Below are 21,285 nucleotides of genomic sequence, written 5' to 3' on the forward strand. Positions count from 1 at the left end.
GCCACGTAGAATTAAGGCAGTTCTGAAGGCAAAAGGGGGTCCAACACCATATTAGTATGGTGTTCCTAATAATTCTTTAGGTGAGTGTATTTTCTATGTTAGAAGGTATATTATAGGTATATCACACCCCTCAATCATTTTTTTTTGGGGGCCACAGCTATATCACACCAGTTGCAATTAGTTATTCCAATAGCGTTTGTCCCTCTATCTAGTTGCGGTATCTCAGCAGAACCGCACACAACTGCTGCACAATTCAAATGCACTATAATATACTTTCTATGTTGGAAAGTATAATTTAAGTATACCACACCCCTCAGTATGTCATACCTATCAATAGCACACCTATACCAGTCCTTAAAAAGACTTTTGTGGCCCTATTAGCTAGCGTTTGGTGTCCCTAAAAGTCTGTCCCTGCTCCACACAGCAACCTCTCCCTACACTGGCAAGAACACAATGTAAAATGGCTGCCAGATCAGGTTTATTTATAAGGTAGGGGGTGTGTCCATTTGCTGAAACATCTTAATTGGCTGTCCTGTCCCACCTGATGGATGTGTCATGGGTCAAAGTTCGGCACAATGCAAAAGAATATGGCGCCGGCGAAAATAAATCTACAGCATTTCCACAATGTGGGGGTCTCAGCAACTGGACACCCATCCATCAAAAAGTTCTGACGTGTCTCTATGACAATAAGGGTCAAAAGAGCTCAGTCGAAGCGCAAGCTGAAGACAGGATCCTAGTGGTGGGTCCAGGCAGCGAAGCGTTTATCATATAAAAAGTCAGGGGACAGGAAGCTTTATAAGAGAAAGATTTAGCTCTGACAGCTATAAAAAGAAATTCCATGATGTGTGAACATACGCTTTGGGCTCATATTTTACGTAGAAAAATAAATGACCTGTAAGTTTATGAGGATAATTTTCTGAAGTTGGTTGATCTGTATCACCAGGCGTGAATTCACGTTTACAGTACTACCCGAGTGTTCGGGCTTGAAAGAGGAGTGATTGGAATAATCAGCAGGTTGGGGACAGTGTATGGTGGCCATGACATCTACAGAGTGCGCCTCCAGAAAAAGTGGACTATTGTAATCTACTGTGTAGCCATAACTCTGACTTTTCCTCACAGAACTGGCATATACATTTGTACAGAATAGTGATTTAGCTGAAATCAAAGTGTTAACATCAAATTCCTGAAATCCAGCTTGTCGGGGGGAATAAGTTTAGGGCGAGATGGGCTTTTATCTTTCTAATCCTAACAGAGGAATAAAAGCGTCTTTGAACTTCTCTAGTGGATTATGGAGACTATTAACCCAGTGACTGTGTCATGTGCTCTGGAACATAAAGGCTCTTTATTTCTGACAAGGTTTGTTTGAACTACTGAATCATGATATTCCGAGAAAGGGGCAAGAGGATATTTCTGATCTTCAAGAAGTGGTTCAAAAACATATGCAGAAATCTTTTCCTAAAGAGATCTTTCAACTTAAAACCACACCAAACAGGGCCTTCCTTCTGAGAAAGCAGACATTAGCAATACACTTGCCCTGTCGCTTAGCCAGTCATGAAATCACACTTGTAGGGATGAGATGCGATGGTCTACCTGTCCATATTCCCGCATATGTTTGAGTAGTTCAAGTGCAGGCTCTGCAGCCAAAATCTTTATAAAGGTTTGCAAATTCCCTCTGGAATTTTGCTTCCTTTTTCCATCTGCAATGCCAAATGTGCATTAGACATGAAAAAGCTACATGAATTGCATATCTCTGATAGAGAACACTAATCAATATGACATCAGGAAGTCCACTAGCTAGAACAATCAATAGATAGAGAATGTGGAAGAGAAATGCACACTGCATGGTTTTGTAGCGTTGTATTTTAGTGGTTCTTTCCCTTTAATTCCTTGTAATGTAGTTGGTTAGTGGTACCACGTGCTAGGCCACATTCCTGAAGTCTGAAGTAACTGCACATGCGTATTGTACACTGAAAACCTTTAGGAGGCGCTAGGAGTGGCCAGGAAGATGGAAAACATCTAGACATGTTATAAAAAGGTTAGCTCCATTGAAGACATCGATGTGTCTTGCTACCACCTCCTCTCTTTGAATCATATGGGTGTCGGCCAGTTATGTTGGGAACTGGTCGATGGGGAGCTCGCTCATTTGTTGATGACCTTAGGTGACTGTTACTTACCATGTATGTTATCTTTTGTATATATGTATTTTATCATGGTTTAGTAAACCTTTTATGCATCGCAGTGTTAAGCATATTTATTCCTGGATCTCAGAATTCATGGTAATACATTGGTCAACTGTATGGACATCCCTTCGCATTGTGGGTTTCACTATTACTACCACTACAATTGCTAACAGAAACATGGCAAGAGTACCAGCATACAGCCATCAAATCTCCATAGAATAGACAGTAGATTTACTTTAGCAGTAAAACTCAGTGACCCTAAACGTTGCACAGACATGAAATACCACCTTCAAAACACAAGACTGAGATCACCATGTGTACTGTGTTGTAAAACACACTATGGATCATGGGTTTATTTAAAGGATCAAAATTGAAGAGGTTTTCCACCCAAAACTTGGATCAGATTTGTCAATCTGAAGTACCAGAAAGGCTATTTACAAAAAAAGCAACCGATATGGCTGCAATTCTTTCTTTTATTTTTGCAAAAATAAAAATTGCTGCTGTAATTCACCATAAAAGGACAATGTACTATACGGTCAGAAGTATCCTCAGGGTAGGTCATCAATATCAGATCGGAGGGGTCTGGCACCCCCACCGATCAGCTGTATGAGGAGACGGCGCCTGCAATGCGCACGTGCCGTCTCCCTTCTCTCTTCCTGTCCGCTGCTGCCGTCTATGGCAAAGACCATAGACAGCAAAGGTGAACAGGAAGAGAGACGGCACGTGCGCACCGTCTCCTCATAAGGCTGATCAGTGGAGTTCCGGGTGCCGGACCCCCACCGATCTGAACACTCAAGTTTCTCCACACCAAACCCATTAACCCCTTCAAGACAAGGCCTATTTTCATTTTTACATTTTTGATTTGTCCTCATGTTCCAAAAGCCATAACTTTTTTATTTTTACATTCACTTAGCTATATGAGGGCTTATTTTTTGCAGGACAAGATGCATTTTTTTAATGCCACCATTTAATTTACCATGTTTTGTATTAGAAAAAAGGAAAAAAATTATTTGTGTGGCAAAATTGAAATAAATACAAGTTTTTGGGGGTTTTGACATCACAGCGTTCACTATGCACTAAAACCTGACACTCGTATCCTGCGGCTCAATACGAATGCGGCGATACCAAACTTGAATATTTTTTTTTTGTTTTACTACTGTAAAAAAAAAATAATAATCTTCAGAAAAATCTAAATTTTCTTTGCATTGCTGTATTCTGACAGCCATAACTTTTTTATATTGTGGTCTACAAAGCTTTATAAGGGCTTGTTTTTTGCGTAACGAACTGTACTTTTCATTGATGCCATTTTTGTAGTACAGACAACATTTTGATCACCGTTATTCAAATGTTTTTTGGGACAAAATGACAAAAAAATGGCAAATCACGTGTTTTTAATTTATTTTTTTCGGTTACTGCGTTCACCGCACAAGAATTTTTTAAAAATATTTTAATAGTTCAGACAGTTTCGGACGCGGCGATACCCATTATGTTTATTTTTTTTATTGTTTATGTAGTTTTATATGTAAAATTGGGAAAGGGTGGTGATTCAAACTTTTAAAATAGTGGTTTTTTTTTTAACTTTATTTAACTTTTTTTTTTTTTTTTTACAGCAATTAGCCCCCATAGGGGCCTCGTACATGGGATCTTTTGATCCCCTCTCCTATTCACCATAATATAGATCTATTATGGTGAATAGGATTTTTACACACTGCATTCTGCGCTATGCCTCGTGCATAGCTCAGTATGGAGAAAGCCATGGCAGGCCTGGATCGCTTCATCACGTCACAGGTGACGCGATCAGCCTTGATCGCGGCACCTGAGGGGTTGAATGGCAGGGGCTTCCTGTTAGTGCGGCCGGATGCCGGCTGTATCATACAGCCGGCAGATCGTGCTTATGGAGCGGGCTCACTGCAGAGGCCCGCTCCATACATCCCCTGTCACGCAATGACGTACCTGTACGTCATAATGCGTGAAGGGGTTAAACCATGTCTTTATGTCTTTTGTGCACAGGGGTACACACATGATAGAACAGGAAAGTGCTTTTCCCATACTGTTGCCACAAAGTTCGAAACGACAATTGTGTAGAGCGTTCTCTAAGCATTTACCAAACTCAGATACATACTTTAGACCAGTGCTTCCCAACCAGTGTGCCTCCAGCTGTTGCAAAACTACAACTCCCAGCATGCCCGGACAGCCTTTGGCATGCTTTACACCACTCCATGCACATGGTGATCATAGATGTGTATAAAGCTGTTCAACCATACAAATCCATTTTATGGATTTGAAGCTTTGCAAGAGCAATTTGGACCTAGGCTGATGATGAAGCGATGGAACTGGAGTGGAACTGAAGGAAGGGCATTTGCCACACTCTTCAGCGCTGCCCCTCTGAGAGTTTGTGTTGTCTACCACTTTCTGGCTGAGCTATTGTTACTCCTAGACCAGGGATCATCAACCTTCGGCACTCCATGCAATTCCCAGCATGCTCCATTCATTATTCTGAGAGTTCTTAGAAGAGAAAGTATGCATGATGGGAGTTGTAGTTTCACAACAGCTGGATTGCCGGAGGTTGCCGACCCCTGTCCTAGACTCTTCTGCTTCACAATGAGTCTACAGTTGACAAGGGCAGATCTAGCAGGTCAGCAATTTCACAAAGTGGCACCTTAGACTGCCTTATAACCATGTTATAAGGGGAAATAATACAATCTACACTACAACTAATCCAAACCTGAACTTCTGTGAAGAAGTTCGGGTCTGGGTACCACAGTAGGTTTTTTATCACGCACGTGCAAAACATATTGCACCCGCGCGATAAAAACTGAACATCGGAACGCAATCGCAGTCAAAACTGACTGCAATTGCGTACCTACTCGCGCGGGTTTGCCGCAATGCACCGGGACGCATCCAGACCTAATCCGGACACGCCCGTGTGAAAGGGGCCTTAGTCTTTAAAGTGTACCTACAGGTTTAGATGAATTTTCAGAATAAGCTGCCATGTGTACTGTACATCAGTAATAGCACTATATCGCCATTATATCACTTGTAACTTGTACTTAGAAGTTTCCACTGCCAGCTACAACTCTAATTCTTAGTTTTCCATGAGCTGTAGAAGACTAGCTTTTATGTCTACCATAGAATGCACATGGAGACAGTAGATTCTGCTTCCTCACTGTCACTCCTAGCACCATAGAGGGCAACTATAGAGAGAACCATGTAGAGAACCCTTTGATGTGAATAAACCACATGGGGTTGAAATATAACAGATTTAGCTGCTAAAGCCTCTGTGCCTGTGTCTCTCCCACTGCATCTTACTCCTCCTCCTCCCCACAGACTTCTATGAGCAGCTGTAATTTGATCCTTCAGTGAAAGACAGTTTATCTTATTCTCTCATGACAGATTTCACAGAGAATTCAGAGTGAATGTTCATTTAGAAAATGGGGAAGAGGAAAAGACCCTAATAACTGGAGAAAGAGCCATTTTTCTCTGATATATTATATATTACAAAGTTTCTTATATTTAACTGTATTTATTTATGCAAACTTGGGTAAATGTAAGTGATCGTTTAACCTATTTGAGTACATTCACATGTGGCAGTAGTGCTGTGGCAGAAAGTTGAATGCTAAATTACAGAGGTTTTGTTACGGTTTTGGAACATTTAGAACAGGAAAGTGCTTTCCCCATACTGTTGCCACAAAGTTCGAAACGACACTTGTGTAGAGCACAATGCATTCTGGTAGCTGGCGTTCTCTAAGCATTTACCAAACTTAGATACATACTTTAGACTGCCAGATAGTGAACAGGGTGGCATGCTTTACACCACTCCATGCACATGGTGATCATGGTCACAGTTCTGAAAATAAAACAGTTTTCATTCACAGGAATATGTTCTTGGTGCGGTTTCTATTGAAAATATTTATTTATTTTTAACTCGTTAAAACCATATAGAGCAACATATTTTTCAACACATTTTTTATTCTGTTCTTTTGCACATGATTATGGGACCAGCCATCTCGCCTAAACTGCTGCTAACATCATTTAGAGATATGCTTTACAGCAGCCAGTTTGGAGATGACTCCATTTCTATGGGAGGTAATACCTTTCTCTATTAATCCCGTCTGTGATGATAATGAGATGACTACTAAAAACTGATCTATATAAAAGGGGTTGTTCAGGATTAGAAAAACATGGCTGCTTTCCCCCCCCAAAAAAACAGCACCACCCTTGCCCACAGGTTGTGTGCCGTATTGAAGTTCTGCCCCATTGACTCCAAGTTGCAATACCAGACACGACCCATGGACAGGGTTGTTTTTGGCAGTTACGTTTTCTAATGCTGGATGACCCTTTTAAAGGGGTTGTCCCACAAAAAAATATTTAATGGTTTTGAAACCAGCATTTGAATACTTTTGTAATAGTATATAATTTAACATTTAGTATAGTCACTGAGTTATTCAGTAAAATGTATCTGTATAGCGCCACCTGTTTGTTTTTTTCTTATTTCTTTGACCTGCTCACTAAGCTGGCCGCTCATGCTCAGTTTCACCCTTCATCTGCCTCCTGAGCTGTGATAGGGAGTGCATGGACACGCCCCCTGAGCTGTGATAGGGAGAGCATGGACACGCCCCCTGAGCTGCAGCAGAAAAGACACTCCCCTTGGGCTGCCAGGTTGATATAAATCTAGCAGAGCAATGAATGGGGAGATCTCTGGATCCATGTAAGGTACAGGGCTGGTTGTAGCTTTGTTAGAAAGAGATTGTCATGTACTATATGGTGTCTGATTTTTATTTTTTACATTGATCACGGAATAACCCCTTAGAGCATATTATTATTGAGAAAGGCAAGACTAGCATTTTTTATGTCAATTTAGATAACATAGTGACATGAAAAAAAAGGTCACCAACATTAAAAAAAATACGTATAACAAAAAAACTTGATTTAAACAAAAGATTTATTTCAGATGGCACGTACCCTTTAAGCAGACACCATGACAGTATTTAAAGTGGACCAATACTAATCTAATAGCAAACGGCAATGAGGGTTATAATTAATCTAACTATCAAAGTTGTATAATTGGTTTGAGAAAGGGTGAACTGGATGGACCTGTACCATAAGGCTAGTTTCACACTAGCGCTCAGGATTCGGCAGGCTGTTCCGAGAGTAAACACACTGCCGGATCTCTCTGCATTCCGGCATTGCCAGAAGCTTAAAGAGGACCTTTCATGCAATTTTTTTAAGGGAGATATATACCTTTACGTTAAACCTGTGGAGTACCCCTGCTGATGCTGCCACCCTGCATGATTCTTTAAAATATGCCTCCTACGCCCCGCTGTGCCCGGCCGGATTTCTCCCGCTCAGTATGCTAATACTGAGCATCGGAACAGGGAGGAGGAGACGCCAGGGTTTCTCAATGGGCGTCTCCTTCTCCCTGGCTGCAGCGCTGTCCAATCGCAGCGCGGAGAGAAAAACTCCCTGGCTGTGACGCTATGCGCTGCGATTGGACAGCGCTACAGCCAGGGAGAAGGAGAAACCCTGGCGTCTCCTCCTCCCTGTACCAATGCTCAGTATTAGCATATTGAGCGGGAGAAATCCCGCCGGGCACAGCGGGGCGTAGGAGGCATATTTTAAAAAATCAAGCAGGGTGGCAGCATCAGCGGGGGGTACCCCGCAAGTACAGGTATATATCTCCCTTAATAAAATCGCATGAAAGGTCCTCTTTAAATGTCGCAGTCCTGCCCTGTTAACTATAATGGGGACTGGCAGGGACCTGGCCGCAACTCGGCAAATATGCCGAGAATCGGCCTGGAGAAATTTACGTGTAACTTGCGATTTTTGGTGCGGATTTGATGCGGATTTGCAGCAGATATGACCCTTACTTGCAAAGGGTGAACTCTGCACTGAAAATCACACAGCAGGTCAATTTCCACACGGAAGAAAACAAGTAAAGTGTGCATGAGATTTGTAATCTCATAGACTTTGCTGGTACAGTATTACGCTGCAGTTTTTCCATCATCTACTCTGTCAGCCATGAAAACACCGCAGAAGCCATGTTCAATATAACTATGAGATGAAAAATTACTAAACAAAAATCACTCCAATACTAGCCTTCACAAGACATAAAACACTATATTAAAAGGGGATTTCTGAAACCGTTTTTATTGCCGATAGCAAGTAATCACAGCACAGCTTTTATTTCTTATAGCGCGCCTGAACAGTTAAAGCTGCCCTGTGATTGGTTGTTATAGGCAACAAAAACATCTCTCATCGGTCCCTGATAAATGAATCCCTCTGTGCAATAAATTGATACACAGAAAATAATTAGAATGTGTAATTATGCATAATGTAAAAAAATATATATATGCAAATAGATTTAAAATTAAAAATATACTCTGATTTTCAAATTAACATTTTGAAGAAGACTTACTTTAGCATCCTAAAACAAGGAAGGGCACACAGCAATGAAAGGGAAAAAAGATTATATTAAAATAGCAAATCATCTTAAGCAGTAAATTTTATAATGTCGTCATAACATATTACATAAAAATGAACGCTCTATGGCCTCATGCACACAACCATATGTTTTGCGGTCTACAAACAGTGGATCCGCAAAACACAGACACCGACTGTGTGCGTCACACACTTTTCCGTCCCTCCCTATCGTAAAAATGCCTAATCTTGTCCGTAAAACTGACAAGAATACGACATGCTCTATTTTTTTTGTGGGACGGGACGGACACACGGGTACAAGCAGCACAAAAATAACATCCGTGTGCCGTCTGCATCTTTTGGGGCCCCATAGAAATGTGTACATTATACAGTGGGGGAAATAATTATTTGACCCCTCACTGATTTTGTAAGTTTGTCCAATGACAAAGAAATGAAAAGTCTCAGAACAGTATCATTTCAATGGTAGGTTTATTGTAACAGTGGCAGATAGCACATCAAAAGGAAAATCGAAAAAATAACTTTAAATAAAAGATAGCAACTGATTTGCATTTCATTGAGTGAAATAAGTATTTGAACCCCTACCAACCATTAAGAGTTCTGGCTCCCACAGAGTGGTTAGACACTTCTACTCAATTAGTCACCCTCATTAAGGACACCTGTCTTAACTAGTCACCTGTATAAAAGACACCTGTCCACAGAATCAATCAATCAAGCAGACTCCAAACTCTCCAACATGGGAAAGACCAAAGAGCTGTCCAAGGATGTCAGAGACAAAATTGTAGACCTGCACAAGGCTGGAATGGGCTACAAAACCATTAGCAAGAAGCTGGGAGAGAAGGTGACAACTGTTGGTGCGATTGTTCGAAAATGGAAGGAGCACAAAATGACCATCAATCGACCTCGCTCTGGGGCTCCACTCAAGATCTCACCTCGTGGGGTGTCAATGGTTCTGAGAAAGGTGAAAAAGCATCCTAGAACTACACGGGAGGAGTTAGTTAATGACCTCAAATTAGCAGGGACCACAGTCACCAAGAAAACCATTGGAAACACATTACACCGCAATGGATTAAAATCCTGCAGGGCTCGCAAGGTCCCCCTGCTCAGGAAGGCACATGTGCAGGCCCGTCTGAAGTTTGCCAATGAACACCTGAATGATTCAGAGAGTGACTGGGAGAAGGTGCTGTGGTCTGATGAGACCAAAATAGAGCTCTTTGGCATTAACTCAACTCGCTGTGTTTGGAGGAAGAAAAATGCTGCCTATGACCCCCAAAACACCGTCCCCACCGTCAAGCATGGGGGTGGAAACATTTTGCTTTGGGGGTGTTTTTCTGCTAAGGGCACAGGACAACTTATTCGCATAAACGGGAAAATGGACGGAGCCATGTATCGTGAAATCCTGAGCGACAACCTCCTTCCCTCTGCCAGGAAACTGAAAATGGGTCGTGGATGGGTGTTCCAGCACGACAATGACCCAAAACATACAGCAAAGGCAACAAAGGAGTGGCTCAAGAAGAAGCACATTAAGGTCATGGAGTGGCCTAGTCAGTCTCCGGACCTTAATCCAATCGAAAACCTATGGAGGGAGCTCAAGCTCAGAGTTGCACAGAGACAGCCTCGAAACCTTAGGGATTTAGAGATGATCTGCAAAGAGGAGTGGACCAACATTCCTCCTAAAATGTGCGCAAACTTGGTCATCAATTACAAGAAACGTTTGACCTCTGTGCTTGCAAACAAGGGTTTTTCCACCAAGTATTAAGTCTTTTTTTGTTAGAGGGTTCAAATACTTATTTCACTCAATGAAATGCAAATCAGTTGCTATCTTTTATTTAAAGTTATTTTTTCGATTTTCCTTTTGATGTACTATCTGCCACTGTTACAATAAACCTACCATTGAAATGATACTGTTCTGAGACTTTTCATTTCTTTGTCATTGGACAAACTTACAAAATCAGTGAGGGGTCAAATAATTATTTCCCCCACTGTATATATGTATAAATGCAAGAAGTGCGGATTGGACGCTGACCGAATATATACAGTTGTGTGCATGGGGCCTTAGCCAAGTCAAAAAAGTCAAATTTTACCATTTTGAACAACCTCCTAGAACCTCGAGTGTGCTGGGTAGACATTATTTAGCACACATTGATATGATACATGCATGCTACCCCTCATGAGGTAGAACTGGCGGTAAGATGATAGAATGCAATAGTCTTTTCACGACTTAAAAGCATAAAACAAACAGCTTTTTGGCTTGTTGCCACATCAAGCCCACCTTCCATTGCTATATTTCCAATGTTATTAGGAAGCTGGCCAGATAGATCTGCAAGTTTGTCAGAAAAATTATAATTTGGTGCCACAATGTTTCTGTCAAAGTTAGTAGTCCCATTGATGGTGACAAATGTGCTTGTGTGATGTCCACTATTCTTTACTACCTACGATACAGGCCACTGACCCAAGAACAAGAGTGCTAGGTTTTGTCAAATTCCATCATCCCAACTAAGAGTCATGAGTTGAGTATGTAAAGCCAAATCCACTTAAAGAGGTGGACAGCATCATGAAAAAACTAAAATCAAAAAAATTATTAAATAAACAAAAAATGCAAGAGGAGTTGTCTTCTGAGTTCCACATATTGGTGACCGATCCAGGATAGGTCGCAAATATCATATCCGTGGGGGTTCAATAGGCAGTGGCTGCCAGCGCTAGAAATAATGCAGTACAGCAGGAAATGACGAGCTACTTTCACCATATAGTAGTCATGTTGTGTCGGGGATACTTCAGATCAGCTCCTAGGCACTTAAATGGGCATTGTTACTACATTGTTACTAAGCTCTCTGCTTCTGTCCACTGGGTTATTTCCAGGGCCTGCTAAGAACAGCTGATCGTGGAGGAAGCATAGGACCCCAATCAATCTGATATTTATGAATAAGTCAGCAATATCTAGCAGTCAAACAGAGGCAGACTGGCCATAGACCCTACTGGGAATTTTCCCGATGGACCTAGATTTCTAGGCAAACATTCAACATCTCACAGGGTGTCTAAAGCATAATGATCTGCAAGTGATAATTTCACGCTCTCAATCCACAAATAGGTCCTTTTAGGCAGAAGTAATATCTTTATTTTTTTTCTAAAATGGGCATATGCATTTAATAGCTAGCTGTGCATGCTCTTTGTGCGAGTTCCAGGTGACGCATGCCAGGAATTCACATTACCACAACTAAATATAGAACAATACATTAGTACACAAAAGGCTTAGCTGAACCTCATACAGGGCAAAACCTTTGATCCCTCAAAAAATGTTTATCCGGCCAACTATGCTAACAAAAAGCCTTTATTATTCTCTGCCTCGGCTATAATGTATGTGACATTGGCAGTAAGGTGGGGTTTTGAAGGCTTTTTAGAAGCAGAGCACCATTAACCTGTATTTTATTTCTCTGCCAACCATGATCCAGAATTGGAAGCTAGGAGGTCACAGATTTATGTTCATGGCTTGAAGTACGGTAGCACCTACTTTTATAAAAAAAAATCAATAAAAAAGATGTAGAGCAGTTGGTACGGTCTGTTTGATTTTTCCAAAACAATGTGTCACACCACAATATGGTCTTCCACAAATGGTCCATTGGTTTGAAAGGTTTGAGATATAAGTAGTGTAAGAAAACTATTGGTTCTGATCCATTTAATCAGACCTGCTGAAGAACTGCTAGTCATTATTGGTTTTATTCCTATTTTTTTAAAGGGAACCGGTCACAAGGTTTATGCTGCCCGATCTGTGGCAGCTTAGTGTAGTGACGAACCCTGATTCTTGCTATGGCTTTCATCTACCGCCGGATAGAAGTGCTGGATTCTCTTTTCTGTGTGGGTGCAGTGGTTTCCTCCTCCGCTATGTCAATCAGAGGAGCAGCCTGTCTCTCATGAATACCTGGATTCGGTGATGGGTTCTGGCTGCAGGTGACAAAGTCTGATTTTATGAAACCAAGCCCACCACTAAGGCTATGTTCACATCTGCATTTACAAATCTGCCAGAGGAATAGTCTGTCGGAGTTCACCAGATCTGGCCCAGCCAGACAATTCTGTGCATGGCCTAATCCCCATAGATATAAGGCCACCTGCACACGGGTGGGGGTGAACACACATAACATCCGCGCAAATTTTCATGCAGATTCACGTGCTAATTGTGGTTTTCAGTGCGGATTTGATGCGGTTTTGCCGCAGATCTCACCCTTCCATTGAATAGGGTGAAATCTGCAGGTAAAACCGCAAACATAATTGACATGCTATTGAACTTGAAATCCGCACAGAAAAAATCTGCAAAGTGTACATAAGATTAATGTAATCTCATACAGTATGCTAGTACTGTAATACGCTGCGGTTTTTCTGCATGGGAATCCACATGGAAAAACCGCATGTATTCCGCAACGTGTGCAAGTGGCCTAATGGGACCTGGCAGGGATCCAGCCATTTTCTACTGAAATGCCAGGACAGAGAAAAGGTTGTGCAACCCTTTTAATCCACAAAAACTGAAATAAGCTGATTAATATTCAAATATCATGTGACAGACTCTAGGGGTACATTGTTTGCGAGCCATTAAAGGGGTTGTCCGGGTTCAGAGCTGAACCCGGACATCCCTCCATTTTCACCCCGGCAGCCCCCCTGACTTGAGCATCGGAGCAGTTCATATTCTGATGCTCTCCTTTGCCCTGCGCTAAATTGCGCAGGGCAAAGGCATTTTTAGGAGTTCCGGTGACGTACTGGGGCTCTCCATGGGGCTGCCAGGAACCCCGGTGAGGTCACCGGCACTGATGGGCGGGATTTAGCTCTGCCCTAGCCAGTAAAACAGCTAGGGCAGAGCTAAAGCCCGCCCCTCAGTCGGTGACGTCACCGAACACACTGCCAGGCGGAAGTTACCGCCCGGCAGTGTGTTATTGAAAACAAAAGAGCCCGTGCCCTGCGCGATTTAGCGCAGGGCACGGGAGCGCATCGGAGCATGAGATGCTCCGATGCTAGGCTCAGGGGGGCTGCCGGGGTGAAAATAAGGGTATGTCCGGGTTCAGCTCTGAACCCGGACAATCCCTTTAAGACCCAGAGCTCTTCACAGCAGCCATTTTGCATTTAATACACTAAATTGAGATACATATACGAAAAAATGGTATTTCCATGGCAGTTTTCCATCCGTAAAAATGAACATAATAACATGTGAAAAGAGCTGAAAAAAAGTTCAAGGAGATATATTACAAGGGCACTATAACAACTGCTAAGAATGTAGACAAAGGTGGGGTTCATTTGTAACATACAGGATACGCCTGTCTAAATAATCCATCTTTATAAAACAAATTTTTTTACAGAAGATTTGGGAAAACTAGCACAGAGGAAAAATAGAAAAACAGGCAATATTTCATTTTCCAAATTGTGAAGGGCTTGGCTCAGACACTGATGACATATCAGTACAATATTCCATCAATGTCAGATACTGGGAGCCGCTCCCATCTCCAGGACAGGGCCCCCAAAGTGAAGGAGGGCACACCGCGCTCTGCTATTTTCAGAACTCCTATAGCAGTGAACACATGCCACATATGCACGGTGTGCTCTCCTTCACTTCTGGGGCCTTGTTCTGCAGAGAGTAGCAGGTACCAGAAGTGGGATCCACACCTGACATTCATGGCATATCCTAGAGATAAGCGATATCCTAGAGCAGGCATGCTCAACCTACGGCCCTCCAGCAGTTACAAAACTACAACTCCCATCATTCCCAGACAGCCTACAGCTATCAGCCTACAGAAGGGCATGGTGGGAGTTGTAGATTTACAACAGCTAGAGGGCCGCAGGTTGAGCATCCCTGTCCCTAGAGCAAGGATCAGCAACCTTCAGCACTACATCTCCCAGCATGCACATGTACTTGGCTGTTCTTGTAACAGACATAGAAGTGAAAAGAGGATTCTGGGAGTTGTAGTTTCAGAACGACTCGAGTGCTGGAGTTTGCTGATCACTGTCCTAGAGATATGCCATCAGTGTCTGAGATGAGACAACCCCTTAAATTCACTTATAGGCTTAACCGAATCGACCTTCCGATCATAGATCCGAAGTCAATTTGTTAAAATACTTTGATTTCAAAGGGGTATTTCCATCTCAGACAATGGGGGCATATTGCTAGGATATGCCCCCATTGTCTGATAGGTGCGGGTCCCACCGCGATTGCGGGTTTCACCATTCCACTTCATTTCTATGGCTGCGACCGAAATAGCCGAGCAAACTCTTGGCTATTTTCTGTGGCCCCATAGAACTGAATTGAAGGCTGCCAACGCATGTGCGGTTCGCCATCCGTGACTTTCAAGGCTCCGTTTACAAGATACGTGCAGGTCCCAGAGGTGGGACCCACACCTATCAGACAAAGGGGGCATATCCTAGCAATGTTGTTTCCGTACAGCATTAAAATGTATTGGCTCCGTGGAGCCAAAGTTCGTCTAACCCGAGGATGTGCAAGTGTCACAAGGTGATGTGGGAGGGAACACCACACCGACAACAGGAGGGAAGGGAAAAGGAACTAGGCCTCAAGGCTAGGGAAAGGGAAACGGACACCACCTATGGAAACCCTAATCCTAGCCCTGACTCCTATCCGTATGAACGGACCTTAAGGGTAGGAAGGTTCATACACTGGAACCTAAGACCCTGGAAACCCTGAATTGCCCTGCAGTAGTGTCTGGGCTTGAGACGGCCTGTTCCTTCCATTATGAAAGAACCAGCGTCTCCCTGAGGCCTAGTAACAAAAGAAAGAGGGGAAACAACAAAATATGAAAGGGAAGTAACACTTAACTTCTGCAGTAAATGGACGAGCAGGAACTCAGAAGAGGACAATACACCAGCACTTCCAATACCAAACAGAAGCTATCAACCGCACAGCATGATGGGTGAAGCCAGACTAAATAGAGGAGTTGTAATGACCACTAAGCTACACCTGAGACGAGAGGTGTGGTCATTACCAGCAACAACACTGAAAGCAAGTGAAACCAAAAGAGGCTGTCAGATCACATCACGTGCAGCCAGTCTCTTAGATCTTCTGACACCTGTCACGTTAGAGACTGTGACAGCAAGACTTCAGTGAATTACTACTGTATTCATATCTGCATCTTTAAAAACAATTTAAAATAGCAATCTGAAATGGGTTTTGGTAGCGAGGTACCAGCTAGCACCAAAGCCAACTTCGTATTCCTATTTTAAATTGCATTTAAAGACGCAGATATGAATATAGTAGTAATTCACCGAAGTCTTGTGCGACTTAAGGTGAGATCAGTTTTGGCTCCACAGAGCCAATACATTTTTATGCTGTATGGAAACAGCATTAAAATCAAAGTGTTTTAACGAATCAATTTCGGATCTATGACCCGAAGGTCGATTCGCTTCACCTATAACATTTTTATTTCTAACACATCTGTGAACACCAGGACAAATGTAGAGAAAAACATACTAATGTCATCTGATGGTGGCGGAACCAGTTACATTCAGTAACGTAAAAGTAAAATATATAAATAATAATTTTCTAATAATCAGCCACATTGCCTTTAGAGACATGACAACTATGTCCACCAGTGGCAATTGACCTTTACTGCTGCCCACTGACAGCAAGCAAGCTGTAGAGCATCTTCATTTATGGTATGCCACAAGTTTTTGGGCTGAAATTTAGAATATTTTAGAGGAAGAACATCACTGGGAACCAAAGGAAAGTCATGGTAATAAAAGTGGAACCGTATGACTATTTTGCTCTGTTCACAAGATCTGATGGGTACCTGCTGTGCGATCTGCAGCTGATAGCAGAGGCTGACTTTCAGATTTCTGCTGCAAATTTGCAGTTTGTCTTGCGGCAGATCTGCACGTGGATTATTTCCATTTTAATTGGTCTAATCCGTGTGTGGCTACCTATTTACGACTTCTGCCCATATTCCAAGTTATAGTATACAGTGACATGTCACTGGAAACACCGCTGTTTCTCCTAGAGGCTCATTTGCATATATTCAAACTTAAAATTTTTCTCAGTAATGCGGACACATATGAACATGGGACCAACAGAGGGTGGTAGTCAATGGAGAACATTCAAAACAAGGTCATGTTACCAGTGGGGTTCCACAGGGATCTGTACTGGGACCGATTTTGTTTAATATCTTCATAAGTGATATTGCAAAAAGCCTCGCTGGTAAGGTTTGTCTTTTTGCTGATGACACAAAGATAGGTAACAGGGTTGATGTTCCTGGAGGGAAACGCCAAATGGAAAAGGATTTAGGAAAACTAGAAGAATGGTCAGAACTCTGGAAACTGAAATTTAATGTGGATAAGTGCAAGATAATGCACCTGGGGCGTAAAAACCCAAGGGCAGAATATAGAATATTTGACACAGTCCTGACCTCAGTATCTGAGGAAAGGGATTTAGGAGTAATTATTTCAGAAGACTTAAAGGTGGGAAGACAATGTAATAGAGCAGCACGAAATGCCAGCAGAATGCTTGGATGTATAGGGAGAGGTATAAGCAGTAGAAAGAGTGAAGTGCTTATGCCGCTGTACAGAACACTGGTGAGACCTCATTTGGAGTATTGTGCGCAGTACTGGAGGCCATATCTCCAGAAGGATATAGATACTCTAGAGAGAGTTCAGAGAAGAGCTACTAAACTAGTACATGGATTGCAGAATAAAACTTACCAGGAAAGGTTAAAGGACCTTAATATGTATAGCTTGGAAGAAAGAAGAGACAGAGGGGATATGATAGAAACTTTTAAATACATAAAGGGAATCAACTCGGTAAAGGAAGAGAGCATATTTAAAAGAAGAAAAACTACCACAAGAGGACACAGTTTTAAATTAGAGGGGCAAAGGTTTAAAAGTAATATAAGGAAGTATTACTTTACTGAAAGAGTAGTGGATGCATGGAATAGCCTTCCTGCAGAAGTGGTAGCTGCAAATACAGTGAAGGGGTTTAAGCATGCATGGGATAGGCATAAGGCTATCCTTCATATAAGATAGGGCCGGGGGCTATCCATAGTATTCAGTATATTGGGCAGACTAGATGGGCCAAATGGTTCTTATCTGCCGAGACATTCTATGTTTCTATGTTTCTAACACAGATGCCTTCAGCTGCCAAGCGCACATGTAACAGGGCAGCCAGTTTCATAGGTACAAATCTGCTGACAGATGCCCTTTAATAAACTGAGCCATTCTGATATTTGTAGCAAAAAGAGTAGCACAGTCTTCAGCCTTCCAAAATATCCAATAGCCAAATAGCTAATAAAAAATACTAGGTCAGTTTGGATCCACTGGAAAATATATCTGTCATGGCTCGCATGATAGATGGAAACCATGATGCCAATGTAAACGTGGCCTATTGCACTATGCATCTCCAGCATTAACATCAAAGCAGAATATATTGTGAATACCTGAGCCAGATATTATATCACCTCAATGCACACAGCAGAAGAAAAGCAAATAAACACAGGCGTATCAACCCAATTTTATTTTGACACATGCCAACAAAAACTATACATGAGGTTTGCAAGTTGAGAAGGTTCAAACACAATTCTTACAAATAAAGAGAGTGCAGCCCAGCACAAGGAACTCTCTGAAGTCGGGAAAAGAAAAATCATCAAGACTTGGCCGAGTATTGTCTTCAGCTGGATTTCCTATGTTACATTTTTGTCTTTGTTCTGGTTTGTTACTTTTGATACAATTTCTATATTTTTGCTAATATGTGTCCGTCTTAGCCTAAAAATATTATGTTTGAGGTCTGTAAAATGTTTCTCGGACGCTTCGATATATATTTGCAGATACAACAGAACAAATAAGCAGCGAGCTTATGGTCTATATACACTGCAGTGTATGTCAGAAGTATATCCTGATATATCATGTAGTATGCATTTCCTTTGTGGGTATGGAATGGTGTAAAATGCACTGTTCCATTACAGCGGAGAAAAGTGCACCCCGATGCATACCAGCCTGGCGGAGATCAGGACACTTATCACCGTCAGGTGAAAGGTCCTATGGATACATTTGACATATGTTCTACATTAAATAGAGGCTTACTTGTAAGGCCAGTCCAACAAAACCATGATCTGGGAGACCCAGGAACCATCAGGCTGGTACAAGGGCTCCATGCTTCTACAGCCTGTGCAGACACATGGTATACCATGTTCTAATTATGTCAGCAGTCCAGGTGAAGATGTGCCAACAGTAAGGGTGCTGCCACACAGCGCACTTCGGATGCAGTTGTGACGCATTTACTGCATCAGCAAACATGCATTCACAACACAGTTTTTGATTATATAAGAGCTCATGCACACAGCTGTAAGTGTTTTGTGGTCCGCAAAGCAGAGCCGCAAAACACGGATACCGGCCAAGTGCATGCCGCCATTTTTCTTCTTACTCCTGCAGGAAAATCCTATCCTTGTCCACAAAATGGACAAGATTAGGAAATGTTACATTTTTTGGCGGAACAGCAGAACGAATTTGCGAATGTGGACAGTACACAACATATTTTGCGGCCCCAAAAACGCGGATCGGATGCAGACTGAAACTACGGCTGTGTGCATGAGCCCTAACTGTGTTGTGAATGCATGTTTGTTGACATCACAACTACGCTGTGAGCCAGCACCCTTAGGTCTCTTTAACATATCCATGTCTGTGATGACATCCTTGACAAGATGGTCAGTGGTTTACTTGGGAAGATGTCCGTGAAAGATCAGTTTTTTGCCCTCTGTAATGTCAACCGTACTCCATGTACACTGCTAGGCTGAAAATGTGTTTCCAGTGCATCTCCTACCAATGGTCTATACAAATCACTGAAAGAACACAGATGCTATCCGTGCTGTGTCTGTGGTTTTCAAAGACCCCTAGACCTCAATGGACGTGTTTGGTCTGCATCACGGACCAAGGTAGTGCATGTCTCATGGTAGTGCAGCCAGTGGAAAGCCACCGACGTGTAAACAAACACATTAAAATCAACGGACAGCACATGTCTGTGATTCGCTGACATGTGAAAGTGGATTTAGGTTGAGATTCTGCAATTAAGTTGGTTTTCTGGTGTTATTGCATTGAAAAATATGGCGTTTGACCCAAAGGACAAATTTATGAAGATTTTACACAAGTTTTTAAGTGGGAGACCTTTATAGTCAGACTTTGTGCAGACATTTACTACTTTCACTTGGCTACTACATCTGTCATTGTGAATTTTCCCATACTGGGGAAAAAAAAGCAGTCATCTACAGCCTTGGTTTTCAGTTTGGTTATACGTACCCTTGAGGTACTCACATTATTCTCATGCCGTGTTTTAATGTTCAGAACAATGTATTATCATAGGGTTGGGAACTAAATATGGGTCTAGAGGTACAACAACTGCACAGGGCAGCCCAGGGAGTATGAATGACTAGGCATTGCAGGTTTAGTTTTGTTTTTTTTAGTATTTTTTACCTTAATTGATCTAATGGGTGGTTTTGTTCCTCCATTTCAGCAGAAAATAAAATGGATAATAAATATCAACTTCAAAGTTCACTCGATACTCTCTTAACCCAATATTCCACTTTACGACTGTTAAACTTTTACTTCCCACTATCTGCATTACATTTGAAGTGCCTCACACAGTATCTTTAATGGTCTATACACCCTGTACAGAATTATTAGGCAAATGAGTATTTTGACCACATCATCCTCTTTATGCATGTTGTCTTACTCCAAAGTGTATAGGCTCGAAAGCCTACTACCAATTAAGCATATTAGGTGATGTGCATCTCTGTAATGAGAAGGGGTGTGGTCTAATGACATCAACACCCTATATCAGGTGTGCATAATTATTAGGCAACTTCCTTTCCTTTGGCAAAATGGGTCAAAAGAAGGACTTGACAGGCTCAGAAAAGTCAAAAATAGTGAGATATCTTGCAAGAGGGATGCAGCACTCTTAAAATTGCAAAGCTTCTGAAGCGTGATCATCGAACAATCAAGCGTTTCATTCAAAATAGTCAACAGGGTCGCAAGAAGCGTGTGGAAAAACCAAGGCGCAAAATAACTGCCCACGAACTGAGAAAAGTCAAGCGTGCAGCTGCCAAGATGCCACTTGCCACCAGTTTGGCCATATTTCAGAGCTGCAACATCACTGGAGTGCCCAAAAGCACAAGGTGTGCAATACTCAGAGACATGGCCAAGGTAAGAAAGGCTGAAAGACGACCACCACTGAACAAGACAAACAAGCTGAAACGTCAAGACTGGGCCAAGAAATATCTCAAGACTGATTTTTCTAAGGTTTTATGGACTGATGAAATGAGAGTGAGTCTTGATGGGCCAGATGGATGGGCCCGTGGCTGGATTGGTAAAGGGCAGAGAGCTCCAGTCCGACTCAGACGCCAGCAAGGTGGAGGTGGAGTACTGGTTTAGGCTGGTATCATCAAAGATGAGCTTGTGGGGCCTTTTCGGGTTGAGGATGGAGTCAAGCTCAACTCCCAGTCCTACTGCCAGTTTCTGGAAGACACCTTCTTCAAGCAGTGGTACAGGAAGAAGTCTGCATCCTTCAAGAAAAACATGATTTTCATGCAGGACAATGCTCCATCACACGCGTCCAAGTACTCCACAGCGTGGCTGGCAAGAAAGGGTATAAAAGAAGAAAATCTAATGACATGGCCTCCTTGTTCACCTGATCTGAACCCCATTGAGA

General features: G+C 42.3%; 1 protein-coding gene across 6 annotated transcripts in view; it reads right to left on the reverse strand.

Moving 5' to 3' along the window:
- Nucleotides 1-21,285, reverse strand: part of AP1S2 (adaptor related protein complex 1 subunit sigma 2) — a 133,556-nt gene that overhangs the window by 10,001 nt on the left and 102,270 nt on the right. For 4 of the 6 annotated variants that reach the window (XR_005777444.1, XM_040423324.1, XM_040423320.1 and 1 more), the window contains one exon: nucleotides 8,596-8,604. The exons of the other annotated variants lie outside the window; for them this stretch is intronic. Coding sequence is in view for 2 of the 4 variants with exons in the window: in XM_040423324.1 (XP_040279258.1) it covers nucleotides 8,596-8,604 (9 nt within the window). In the remaining 2 variants the exon portion in view is untranslated. The remainder of the gene's footprint in view (nucleotides 1-8,595; nucleotides 8,605-21,285) is intronic. 6 annotated transcript variants of the gene reach the window in all.

This window comes from Bufo bufo, chromosome 3, assembly GCF_905171765.1.
Source record: "Bufo bufo chromosome 3, aBufBuf1.1, whole genome shotgun sequence".
Classification (NCBI taxonomy): Eukaryota; Metazoa; Chordata; class Amphibia; order Anura; family Bufonidae; genus Bufo; species Bufo bufo.